Source organism: Hetaerina americana, unplaced genomic scaffold, assembly GCF_022747635.1.
Source record: "Hetaerina americana unplaced genomic scaffold, ioHetAmer1.1.p SCAF_10, whole genome shotgun sequence".
NCBI lineage: Eukaryota > Metazoa > Arthropoda > Insecta > Odonata > Calopterygidae > Hetaerina > Hetaerina americana.
In genome coordinates this window covers 52,051,088-52,064,544 of record NW_027286070.1, presented here as the reverse complement: position 1 = coordinate 52,064,544, position 13,457 = coordinate 52,051,088, and the positions used below count along the sequence as shown (strand labels likewise).

General features: G+C 36.4%; 1 protein-coding gene across 1 annotated transcript in view; it reads left to right on the top strand.

Moving 5' to 3' along the window:
• LOC139700118 (ATP-binding cassette subfamily G member 4-like) overlaps positions 1–3,781 on the top strand; it is a 62,878-nt gene extending 59,097 nt beyond the window's left edge. Inside the window, exons 8-10 of the mRNA XM_071598642.1 lie at positions 262–362; positions 1,178–1,333; positions 2,982–3,781. Coding sequence (XP_071454743.1) covers positions 262–362; positions 1,178–1,333; positions 2,982–3,398 — 674 coding nt within the window. The 3' untranslated portion in view covers positions 3,399–3,781. The remainder of the gene's footprint in view (positions 1–261; positions 363–1,177; positions 1,334–2,981) is intronic.
• Positions 3,782–13,457: the final 9,676 nt, after the last annotated feature.

The following is a 13,457-nucleotide window of genomic DNA, read 5'->3' as shown; positions in this document are numbered from 1 at the left end:
AAGAAAGGTGAATATTAATAGAAAAATGCATGAAAAATGGAAATGGAAAAATATATAAAAGCAAAAATTCAAACTTTGTACTAAATGTATCCTGCTTTTGCAGTATTTGTGTTCGTTTGTTCTTTTGATAAATTGGATGGTTGTGAAGCTACTTTTTTTTAATAAAAACCATTTGCCTTTCTTTCATTTTCCAATTAAATGATCAATACTATTGTGATTTTTACTTTTTCAATAAAATTTTCACCCTCTTTTTTCCTTTAGTTCCTTCAGAGGTTTCTCTTCTACGAAGAGAGCACTTCAATGGATGGTACCATCTTAGACCATATTATGCAGCCCTCACAATTTCACGACTTCCCCTCCAGGTATGTAAATTGAGTGGTTGTAGTTTTTTAAGGGGGCGACCAACAGCTAAGGTCATTTGCGCCATTAGGGATGGTGGGAAAGGAAGGGTGGAGAGAAACCCAGCATCAGCATTAGCCTACCTTGTTGAAAGGCACCAAGGGGTCCGCTGTTTAGTGTCCCATCTGATGGACATTGTACTTACTCAAAGTGCTTTCCATAAAACACCTTTAGTAGGGATTGGGATACCACTGAAAAATATTTGTTGTTTCCAGGATTTGAACCTGGGCCATCTGGGTGGGAAGGCTGTACATTATCCATCGCACCATGCCAATCTCCCGTATGCAAATGGAATATGATATTTCATTGATAAGCATTTATTCCCATATTGGGTATATGTCACCTCTACTAAATCTGCCTTTCCCGCATTGTTTTCAATACAACTAATAATGTTAATTTTATTACACCCTTCACATAGAACCATAAGTCTATATTCTAGACACATTTTGTTCAGCATGGAATACTGAGACGTTACTCTCTAAGAACCAAGTAATTCCTGAATATGCCAAGGACCTGGATAGTTCAACTCTTAAAGCAAACAATTGATGAAATTATCTAGATACTAAGAATGTCCTTTCTTGAGTATGAGTTACTCTCAGGTTTGATAGAAAACTTACATGTGTGCCAAATGGGTTTGCTAATTAAGTTCCTTCTCAGTATCGTCATGCAATTGATATCAAAATTTATGATGCAGTTTCTTGTATCAATATACAAATGTAGGGATATCTTTTCCAATTGAATAGATTGCATTAAATTTCCTGTATCATGTCCTTTCCAGTGCATGCTAGGGTTCCTGTTCTTGGTGCTATGCTATTTTATAACAGACCAACCATTGGAATTACCTCGTTTCACTTACTACTGCATCTTAGGTCTTGGTACATCTGTTGCCGCCGAGGGAGTTGGATTGGCCATCGGATCACTCTTTAGTGTCCTGGTAAGGGTTTTTCAAGAAATTATTATATACTAATGTTGCTGTATATTTTCTGTACGATATATTCATTACCAATGTACTTATTAGTCATTAGAAACTGGATATATTTTAAGGAGGCTCAATTATTAAGTGACAACAATTACATTTCCAATCATGTATTGACTATATATTTTACCATGATCACTTTCCCCAGGGAAGGCATAAAAATTTCATCAAACTTTTGATTTTAAAATTTACTTTTTTATCTAAAAACTTATTTACACAATTAGTCATAAATATTTACATCAAATAGAGAAGATAGTGTTGCAAGTTTTTCCTCAGCATTTTAATTCAAATATGGCAACATTTGTAAAATTGTAATTTTTTATATAAATTTTTGTCATTTAAATTAAAATATGTTGCATCATAGTTTTATAAGATAAATGTATAATCTTTCTCATGAATCAATTGGAAGATGATCTGTCAACTGGCTTTATAGGTATGTCATTTGAAAGCTATTTTGTAGGTTTTCCATTCCAAAATTATGTGCAACATTCTCTGAATTTCAATTTCTCATTTTTTAGTACTTAAATGGAAGGTGACCATATCTATCCATTATTTTGCTATTTTTTTGCTATAAATTTCTTGCTAGAATGGGTCAACGTAATATCTATGTCAAAATAACAAAGCCTCATAATTCTTCAAATCCATTCCCTGAAGTTTTTTTGGCATGTTCTTTCTATTTAAATGACCAGACCCAACTGCATTCATCTTTTCTTCTATTAATTTTTTGAACAAAGCAGATGATATGGACCAGTCATCTACATATATAATGCACCTGAATCATAAGTATGGTGCATTATTTGGGTGTGAAAAATAGCCTATAAAACCTCCCGGAAATTTTCCATATTTTACATGATTTTATTCCTAATCAAGGTCGTTTGTTTGGATATTATTATACTAGTCTCACATGGTACTTATGAACCTTTCATTAACAGCAATATTTTGTGTTGGGTTATACATGGTCTGAAACTGTTTACATTATGGATAATCAGCAAAATCTTTCTTAGTCTCTTTCTTTCAACAAGATTGGAATGACCAATGAAATGCAAAAATCTTGATAGCAAAAGAAAATGTCTTCAGGGCATTGCTTTACCAAAGGAAGCATTTTTGCTGATTTAATCAATCATGGTTCAAAGGGAATGGTGAATGAAACTGATAAATTACTAAAACTCCGTAATTTAGGGCTACATCAGATGAGCCAGCAAATAATAATCTATTTAAACCAATGGGTTAACTTTCATTTCTCAAGGTATATTCTTCCTTTAATAACATTGATTCTGCATATCAGGTGATTTCACATTCCTGATGTAACTAGAAATGCTAACTCTGTTGCCTCATAAAATCTCACAGGAGTTGATTATGCTGGGATATCATGTAGCCATGCTATTTTCCAATTGATTCCCCTAAATGTGTAATTTATACTATAAACATTTAATCAAATAACTGTCATAACCAAAAACTGAAGGTTTCAAATTATGTAGTATGTATATAAAAACTATTATAACACTGTGTAAGGTATTTGTATGAGCTTCATGTACCTTACACTATCAATCAATTTAGGAAGGTTATAATATGAACATTCTAATACTTTAATATGTCTTGTTTGCAGAATGGAGCTGCTATGGGACCACTGTGCATGGCCACACTCCTGTGCTTTGCAATCCATGGTATTGACTATGCTCGCCAGGTTGGATTGCCAATGAAACTTCTCATTCACACAAGCTTCATGCGTCCTAGCTTTATAGGTCTTATTAAAGCCCTTTATGGCTCAGGCAGGGGGAAACTTCAGTGTCCACCTGGTAGAAGGCAATTTTGTATTTACAAAGATCCAGCTATTTTAATACGATACCTGGATTTGGAAGAAAATGGGCAATTTTCTGGAAGTATATGGAGTCCTATTTTGTTATTGATATTTTTGGGAGTGTTGTGTCGATTGATAGCATTTCTTGCTTTGAAATGGAGACTGTCAGTAAATAAGCCAAATATTAGATTGGTGTATCTGTTGAAAAAATTCTTTTCAAGATAAGAACTTACCTAATTGGACTGACTTTCTATGGACATGAAATAGGTTCCTCATATGTATCTGTGTGTGTGCATGTATGTATATAAACCCATAAACGCAGCAATCAACCCAAAGGTCGGTTTGGTGGGTGATGTTAGAGTTCACCCAGTACTAAGCCCGATGGCATGTGAAATTCACACATCAAGGTAGGGGGCCAGTTTCTTTCCCTGTGCCGGTTATGGTTTCCTAGGAAGATCTGGTACCCGAAAAATCACAGCTTGGGTGGATCTGAAGATACCCAGAGTGCCTCGCCCGGAAATCGAACCTGGACCCCTCCAGTCAGCAGTTCAACGCTCTACCCCCTGGACTACTGTGACCCATATATATGTTTATACATATGCATATATATATATATATATATATATATATATATATATATATATATATATATATATATATATATATATATATATATATATATATATATATATAAAATGCAGGTAGCAGTAGTGGGCAAAGACAAAAACAGAAACACAAAAAAAGAAGAGAAACTCACTTTTTCATATGCTTCTATGCTTTTGTCTTTGTCCACTAGTACTAACTTCAAATACATTATTATTCACCGCTGTGTGACTTTCACAAAAGTGTTATATATATATTTATACATATACACACACACACATACATGCATCATACATATATGTATATATGTACATATACATACATATATATTTAGAGAGAGAGAGAGATACACACACATGAATGTATATATATAATTATATATATATATATATATATATATATATATATATATATATATATATAATTATATATATATAATTATATATATATATAATTATATATATATATATATATATATATATATATATATATATATATAGATAGGATTACTTCTATATCTTCAGAGGAAGACGGATTGTTTCCGTCGAAATATCAAGAAATAACGTGTGAGTGTTCTTCTTTTTTTGTGTTTCTATATTGTGTGTTACTGTGTATTGTACCATATATATATATAGTATATACACACACACACACACACATATTTCTATGTATATGTGTGTGTTTGTGGAAATGTTTGCAGGACATTGTTTTAAGTTATGATTTATTATTTTTGTACAAAGATCATCTGTGATTATACTATTTGTATTTATGCAGTTAATAGATGTGACAGTTATTTGTTACTACTGTTTGAGTTTTCATTTTCTTGAAGCTACTTTTTATGACTACATTTTACCTTAGTTGCTTATTGCTCACTTATGGCATGCTTTGCCTCTTTTCTAGGGTAGTGGCTTGCTTTTTCCGTTTGGTCAAAACATAAAATTTAATAATTCTCATTTCTCACTGCATTTTTTTATGATATCTTATTTGAAGTATGGAGGTCTCTTGCATCTTAATGTTGATCTGTGGTTTCACATTATTGGCATAGCTTTGGTTTCATTGACTTTGATTGGCCCAGCATTTAGTTATCTGTAGGGGAATTTCATTGATGAAATATGCCTTGAATGCACTCCTTAAATATCCTAAACTGAGATAACGCTATCATAGTGAGTATCAATTAATTTAATAATTGAAATTAAAAATTTTTCACACTGTTCTTAGTCAAAGAATAATAGTATACTTGACATCCCCCTCACTCTTTAAATTTGGAAAACTTTTATTAATTGACTCTAATCATAATTCACCCATGCCACAGAGATATCTTGTGGATGTTGTCCAACAGTGAAAAAATTTAAAATGATGGTGAGAGAGTAAAGAATGCCAACAATAATTTTGAAATACAATAGTTTCAAAGTCCATCTCAAAATACTCATTGATAGAGTACAGTGGGTTGGTACACAACCATTTTTCAATGACATTTTTGAACCTTTAGCAGCCTACTGAGCAGCCTTTGCTTGGCATTGCGTTGAAAAATTTTCTTGCACAGTTGTCAGATTGATAGTAGATCTTAGACAGCCTACACTGATTTATATCAAGGCTGTGTTTTGATCTTGTGTCATGCAAGTGAACTGATGACCGGAATGTGAAAAGATTTAGGTTTTGTTTAATTAATAATATGTTTTAGGTAATGGGCTGCATATGGTAGATGGTGAGAATTTTCAGGTTTATGAATATTTGTCTGCAATGTTGACAGAGCCCAGAATTGCCTTGAATCCTCATTGCCTTCTTCTGCAGCAGAGTATTTCCACACATTCAAGAGCATACCCACTGGTCTGAAAGAGAGTAAAGTAGGCTACTCCCATGTGGTCTTCATTCACAGATGTTTTAAGTCTCCATAACAAGTACAAAGCCCTGGAAAGTTTTAGCTTTTTTAATGACCTCAGTGACTGCTGATGTGATTGCATATGATTATAAAGTAATCTTATGCATTACTGAAAGTAAGTAAGAACAAAATGGATTGGGTTGGATTGTACGTAAGTACTTCAGAATATGTTCAGCATTTTGCTCATTAAAATCAATTTGAATTTCACATTCAATACAACATCATTCTACATATATTTACCACTCCTCTCCTTATAAGAAAAATAATGATGAAGAAATGTTGAGAGAGTATAACTATTTTTATGGTTGGTCACCTCAATATTTCCTTGTGCAGTATACATATTTTTATTAAAATATGCTTGCATATTACAATGGGTTGAAATTAAATTTGATGACAGACTCATAATAATATAATGAAGTATATTTTACTTTCTGCTGGCTGTATTTAAATTGTAGAATCATAGCACTCTCTTTGAAAGAACAAAATGGTGAACAGGAATTTATATTATGAAGAGCTTTATCAGCTATTGCCTTTGAACTACTTCTTCGCATCAACCAATATCTGCTGTCTGCAACAATTTATCTTCCCACGTAGCGCTTGCTATAAAGAGTGAAAAATTCAATTATTCCATGATGATTTTATTACCAGGCATCTGTATCACCCTTTCAAATGGTTATATTTTTATATTTTGTACAATGGTTTTCGGATTCAAATTTAAAACTTTCAAGTTTATGAAAAACTTAAGGTCTGAATAAACAAAAGTGACAGGAACCCCCTAAAATAATTAAAAGCTCATCAGCATGTGCTTTTCAGCCATGAATCAAGGATATTTTAAAAGCAAAGGTCAGAAAAAGGCAACAGGTAGACTTGAGAATCTTTCCCTATGTGTCTTAATAAAGAATTAAAAACTATCTTTGAGAAAAAATGGCTTTAATTGCTTTCAGGAATTTCATATTTAGTGAGTTCATACTAAATATTACATTTGTCTCCTAACTTATATGTATCATATTTTCATGTTTTCCTTGAAAAAATAAAGAAAAAACCTTTCCCATGTTTAGGTCATCATCATTATTGATCTTCAAGGGTAGGAATGGTTTGGTTGGCTTAATTCTTCTATTAGCTCATGTCTTTATCCCCACTTGCAAATAAAAAGGAAAAATAGTGGAAAACCCATTTTTTCTTGGGATAATATTGTGAACGTTTCTGTTACATTCCACATTGCAGTACAGCGTCCTTTAAAATCTTCTTATTCATCATTTGTTCAAGTGTTGTTGCACTATATTGTTCTCCACCTTAAAATATGAAGAAAAGCTGCTGCCTCTTATTCAGGTAAATCAATGCATATTCGTTGATAAATTACATATAAAAAGCCGGAGTATAATTACTGGTCATCAATGTGACCATCATTTTATATTCATCTTTTTAAAGCTTCATCTTGGCCTAGGTTTAACCTTACTCTTCCCAAGTCCCACTATGTTTCACCATGACTGCTTACTTATTGATCACAATCAAACATTTGAAAGTCAAAATCTTGAGTTTTTGTCTCCATTCAGAATACAGCAGATGGCCTTGGAAGCTATAGATATGGGCCTGACAAGATAGGTAACTTGTAAAAATTATTTCATTCCTCATTGAAGAGTACCTACATGCATATTTTTATAGGAGATGCGCATTTATTACTGATGACTTGGTTTTTCCAAATATAGAGATAATAATAAGCAGGCAACACAGAGCATATTTTTGGTAAAAGTAAAAGCTGGCCAATGAACAGCTAGGCTGGATATCACTCACAGAGGGAAGGTTAAATTGCAGAATAAATCTCTTGCATAAATTGGAAGGACGTCTCTTCAGCAGTGACGTGGAAATTAATAATAACCCCATCGGACTACGGTAGGAGAGATCATGTCAATATAAATTAGAGAGATCAAGTGTAGAATAGATGTATTTAAGATTTAATTTTCTCCATGAACATCAAGGGAACAGAATAACATTGTCTGACTTCAGTGCCATTTCTTCATCAGTACTGGCACTCAGGTTTACGTAATTTTTCCTCCCAGGCTGAAAAGTATGTGTCGACAGTCTGTGAGATGGCTGGGCGCCTGTTAGGTAAAAAATCACGACTTTAATGATAAACAAAGTATTTCCTCCACGGCAGAATAAATTTAGATCTCCTCGATATATTAAAAGGAGAAATAACATTTTTTTAGTTAAAAAGTAAATTATTAAATTAAGGTAATTACTAAATGGCATCAATCATCTCTCGTTAAGAAAACAATGCAATGCTATTGCAGAGATAAAGATTTTATATTTAGATGTACTTAGATATTTGGTTTAAATCCGGCATAACTATGCATGGAAATGAGCCTACAATGTCTGATGAACCTCTCAGCGGGAGGTAATGGCTTCAATGGCCAAATTCCTGAAGAATTCCGATATAAATGGCAACCATACTAAATATACGGTTCTCTCAAAGTCCTTCGGGGTAACCTAAACATTGATCCCAGATTCACTGGGTTATGGCGCCGAGACATACTCCCCGCCTAGTTTTAAGAACAAAGTATCACCGAAAATTACTAGCAATATTCTGACCTAAACTCTCCCACTTTTGATGCGACAAGAAGTGTCACGCTGAACTACGGTCGATCCGATTTTGATTAACAAGCCGTAATGAAGTGTATTAATTTTTTCCATATATTCTAGTCAGTGGACAGAGGGCATGTGAGAGCATAATGGTCTCTATTCTCTCACATTCAGACCAGTATGCAGACTCGTTCTCGCATAAAATACCGTGAATTCTGATTTTTATTGCATTGTAATGGGCAAAGCACGATTTTTTTCATTCCATTCTTCTAATTATGCATTGCAATGTGCAGAAAATTATGCTCGGTTTTTGAAGCGATGACTTCGGAGGACAACGTGAAAGGATTCGAAGGAAAGAGGTCCCACTTCCAATCTTCTTTAAAAATATAGTATTGACGTGACGAATGCCAATTGACTGGGAGTGGATAGGCCCCGGACAAACGTTTTCACGAAATCCAGGGCCGAAGAGAAATGTTTCTCCCTGGTCCATACCGAATATCCAAAACCGGGTTGGGAACCATGGAGCTCAACCTCCTGGATCCCCTTCTCTCACTTTGCGGGTCTCCAGGCGCCGCAAACACACATGTGGATCCCTGGCCGGATGGTATGGCCGTACCAACCAAAGAGATGATTGAGTCTCCGCAAAAGAGGAATTGAATGCTACCCAAAGATATCCCAGTGCGCTGCACAGTCCGTCGGATGGGACGCAGTTGACTCATTGCACTTTAGAGGGGGGATTGGCAATGCCTGTGCGTAAACCCTCCCTCCCCCTCGACTCTGACCCTCCATCAAACCCACACTCCCCATTATATACAACTTGCCGTGCCCTTATGTAATAAACTCAAAGAAAACTAAGGAAATATTCAGGTTCATACTACCTACTGAGGAATAGTACTTGCCAACACATTTATTTTACCGAGTTCCTGACGAAATTATCCTTACAGCCATACATCGCCAATTTAATTGGAACTTGCAAAATATTTTACGGGTGGCAAGACATTAGCATTATCATTGGGCTCATTTACTTGCATATGTGTTACGGTATGTATTTGTATAGTCATGGACTAACAATGAGGCCCAAGTCTGGATTCACTGAATGGTCACACGATGGCTCGTTTAATGACGCGCGCGCATTTCTGGAGGGGCACGCGATTAAATTGTTGGCTGATGGTCTTTGACGCAGCTGTACCTACACTCGGCACTCAAGCTTTCGGCGAGGAAGGGAGCGGTTAACTGCAGGACTCCAGTTCGCTCCAGTGCAAAGTCCTATGAAGATACACGAAATGCGCACTTTCGGGGTTGAAATGGGCTGACAATTCCCTCCGCCTCCTTTTCCATCGTCCCAATTCGATTTCACCCTCTCTTGTGCGAAGTCTCCCACTCAATAAACCCCCCTAGCCTCCCCCGCCTTCCCTCCAAAGTCCTCCCCTTACTTGCCGACGGGCATTCGGTCTCGCCAGTTCGCTTTCAGAGCCGGAAAGAGTAAGCCGATCGAGGCGGATGGACTCGTCGCTCTCCCGGAGTTCTTGGAACCCGCGAGGGGCGCGGGAACCCGTCCAAAATTGACGGTTGCATATTGGTACGTATATACGTCATATATAATCAGCCGGTACGTACTTAAATATAGTAAGCCTACAAAAGTTATTTTGAAATGTGCTTTTTGTTGCTGGCATCAGTAGATACCCTGTGCCAAGGGTTTAAGTGCGCGGTAAATCCGATCTTCAGCTTGGCTCAATTGTCGTTGGTTACTGCCCTGGGGTTGTATTAATGATGGTCCCATAATTGTGATCACTGTAGATCGGGATGGTACGGTGGGTAACGTACTGGCTGCCCACCCAGAGGGTCCTAGTTTGAATCCTAGAGGCGCCAGGTATTTTTAGGTGGTGTCTCGATCCCTAAGATGAAGGTGCTTTGTGGAGAGCAATTTCAGCGAGTTCCCGTCAGTCGTTTGGGACGAAAAAACGTCGGACCCGTAGGCACCTTTCGTTAAAAATAGACTACTGCCGACGTCAGTTTTCTCTCCACCCTTCCTCCTCTCTCATTTACCCCTAATGGCGCGAATGACCTCGGCTTTCGGTCACCTCCCCAAAATCACGAATATTGTCGATCCTCGGCAATACTGAGGTTGCAGTCACGGCCGCCGTAGCTTCCAATTCTTGTGTGTGCACACATTGAAATTTCGATCTGCGACGTCCAATTCGTCGTCATTGTAGACGCTCCGCAATTTACAATCTGATTACCTTCTGTTCAACCCCTCGCTTGGCATGTGATTCGAAATGGAGGGACAGCAGATTCGATCGCGTGTTAAGTGGATACAAATTCAACCTGAATTTTGTAGTTCATTCCTTTGTACGCGACGGTGGCATATAAGTATCGCGCTCGCCATCCAAGAACAGAGACGGTGCGCTCAAATCTAGCGTCGGGTTTGCGAGCGACTGGAATGTATTTCCCAGATATCCTTTCAAGGAAATGAAAGCACCGTCCCGGCGCGTTGAGCTCGGTGAAATTGGCCACAAATTCCTTAATTTTGTCAGCCTTAAAAAATACTACTTGGAAAATGCTTTAAATGCAGATACACTTCAGATGAGGTTACTCCAAGGCTGTAATATGTCAAAGTTCCCTCGTCATTTTATCGTAGGCCTATTGCAGGAAAATCGCCTGAAAAAATTCCAACCTGCTGCCAAGAGGAGGAAATATGAGTAAAATCTTATAACTTTGCTCTTGCTTTACTGAGATAATTTGACAAATATTTTCCCCACCTCACAAGTATTATAAGTAAGATAATAAAATAGTTATCTTTAGTCTTAGCTAGTAGGAATGGTGTAAACCTAGACATTGTAATAGAGCCGATAATAAAAGATTAGTATGAATTTCCACAAAACTTTACATTTGCGACCACTAGGTACAATGCCAAGTCATTATCCTTGGGTACCTTAAGATGACGCCTGTGTGTTGAAATTAGATGTAGCAAATAAAGGTTTTGTGGGAAATACATCGTATTCTCCTTTCATTCATAAATAAATTTCCATGCAATCAAGCCTGATTTTAAGTGTACTAAAGGGGAGAACGTTAATCTAGAAAAGTGACGGTAGGAATATACTAGGAATATTGGGTGGAACAAAGGGAGGTAGAATGAATGTGGAACGGAAGAATTTATTGTGGTGTGTGGTGTCAGGTATTCTTTTTTGGCAAAGTTGCGAAGTTAAGTGGCTGTAATTTAGGGTCTTTCGAATACCAATTGTAAACTTTTATTTGCCGATGAACCGATATACTATATTATTTAAAAGTGTTATTATTTATTATTATTAGTTGAAAGTATGTTTTACCTAATATTGTGAAGTATTTCACCTAATTAACAAATCATTTCACAGTTAAAACTTACTTGTAAAACATGGCACCAATTTCTGGTGGTGGCAAAAGATTATGAGAGACCACTTCTTAAATATGTATGTAGTATCTGCCAAATCTAATGATTTTTTGTAGATTTTATTGTATTAAAATGACTACGAAAAATATCAGTTTTATGACACGTAAGGTGCAATTAAAGATTTCAAATTAGCTTTTTTTTTGAGAGTAGAGTAGCCCATGTTGAAAGCATCACATCTTTGGAAAAACAATCCAAAAAGTGCCCTAAGAAGCCCAATTCATAATCATCCCAATGATGCAGGATTGTCATATCTTACTATTCATCCCTTTTCAAATTGCATCATAAAATTAACATTATCTTATGATGGAAATTTAGTAGGCAATTATTTCTTCATGGAAGTGTGGTAACCAAAAGATAGATAATTCAGTTTTAACTCTGAAGTGCCAGGCCTGATTCCTGGTGACTTGAGTAAATTCCCCGCTTCACTGTAAATATTTTGTTTTTAGAGTGCTCGACATGCAAACCACAGGCAGCCCAAGGAAATGAACTGCCTCACCTCGGTTCCTTTATTTTGGCAATATGCCCTAACTTGCCAAACACCTTTGCAATTGGGTGTGAGGTATTGTCAAACTTTTTAATCCCACATGCCTTAGGTCTTTGTGAGGTGAGCTGCACTCTCGTTTTTATAAAAATCAATCTTTGTGCTGTTCCCCGTTGTTACTCTTGTTTAATCATTTGGTTAGTTTGATTTTCAAATTGTTTTCAAATTTGACTTGAAGTATCATGGTTTTGAGTGAAACCATAGCACAAACTGTTTATGCTGATTGGGATGTTATTTTCATTTTATCCAACGGCATTAATAAACTTGTAAGTTTGCTTGGATATGCCTCACCTAGTACTAAGCTGAATTTTATGTGACACTCACTATTCGACGGTGGGGCCAATTCCTTTTCTTGCGCCACTTTGTGGTTTCCTAGGAAGATCTGGTACCCAAAAATCCCACAGCATGCATTAAGGGCAGAGGGTCTCAAGAGGAGTTACTCTGAATCAAAGCCAGGACCCCAGGGCAGTAAACCACACGATACCCATTGGATGGCCACACCCACTGCTTAGTTGGCGTAATATTTTTTTAAATGAGTAAAGTTAAACCAAATTAAAATAATTTCAGTAAAATCAGAATTGGCTTTATTTCCTCACCTTAATTTGACAAAGGTATTTTTACCCACAGTAAATATTATGTCAAGAACTTGATCAATTTCTCTAGGAGATAAATAAATAATTATGAAAGCCAATAAAAATTTAAATTACTTGAAATAATGTGAAAGTGTCATGTTAAAGTTGCCCTTCCATCTTTTCTTTGTATTGAAAAATGAATTCAATAAGAATCACCTTTGCGAGATGATTTAATTATTAATTTGTCAATTTTAGCTTAGTTCCTTCTTATAAAATGCATGTTGACAAAATTTCAATAGAAAAATAAATTAAATCACTAAAGGTTACTCAACTATGTAATTTTATAACACTTTCATTTTAGGTGAAACTATCAAAGCCGGGAATCAAGATGGTGAGGTGGCTATCGCACTGGCTTCACACCCAGAGGGTCCGGGTTCAAATCCCGGTGGTGTTGAATATTTTTCAGTGGTATCTCAATCCCTACCTGAGGTGCTTTGTGGAGGGCACTTTGAGTGAGTACGCCGTCCGTCGGATGGGTTGTTAAAATTGCGGACCCCTTGGCGCCCTTCATGAAGAGTAGGCTAATGCAGATGCCAGGTTTCTCTCCACCTTTCATCCCTTCCTATCCATCCCCTATGGCACAGATGACCTCAGCTGTCGGTCGTTTCCCCTCAAAATTACT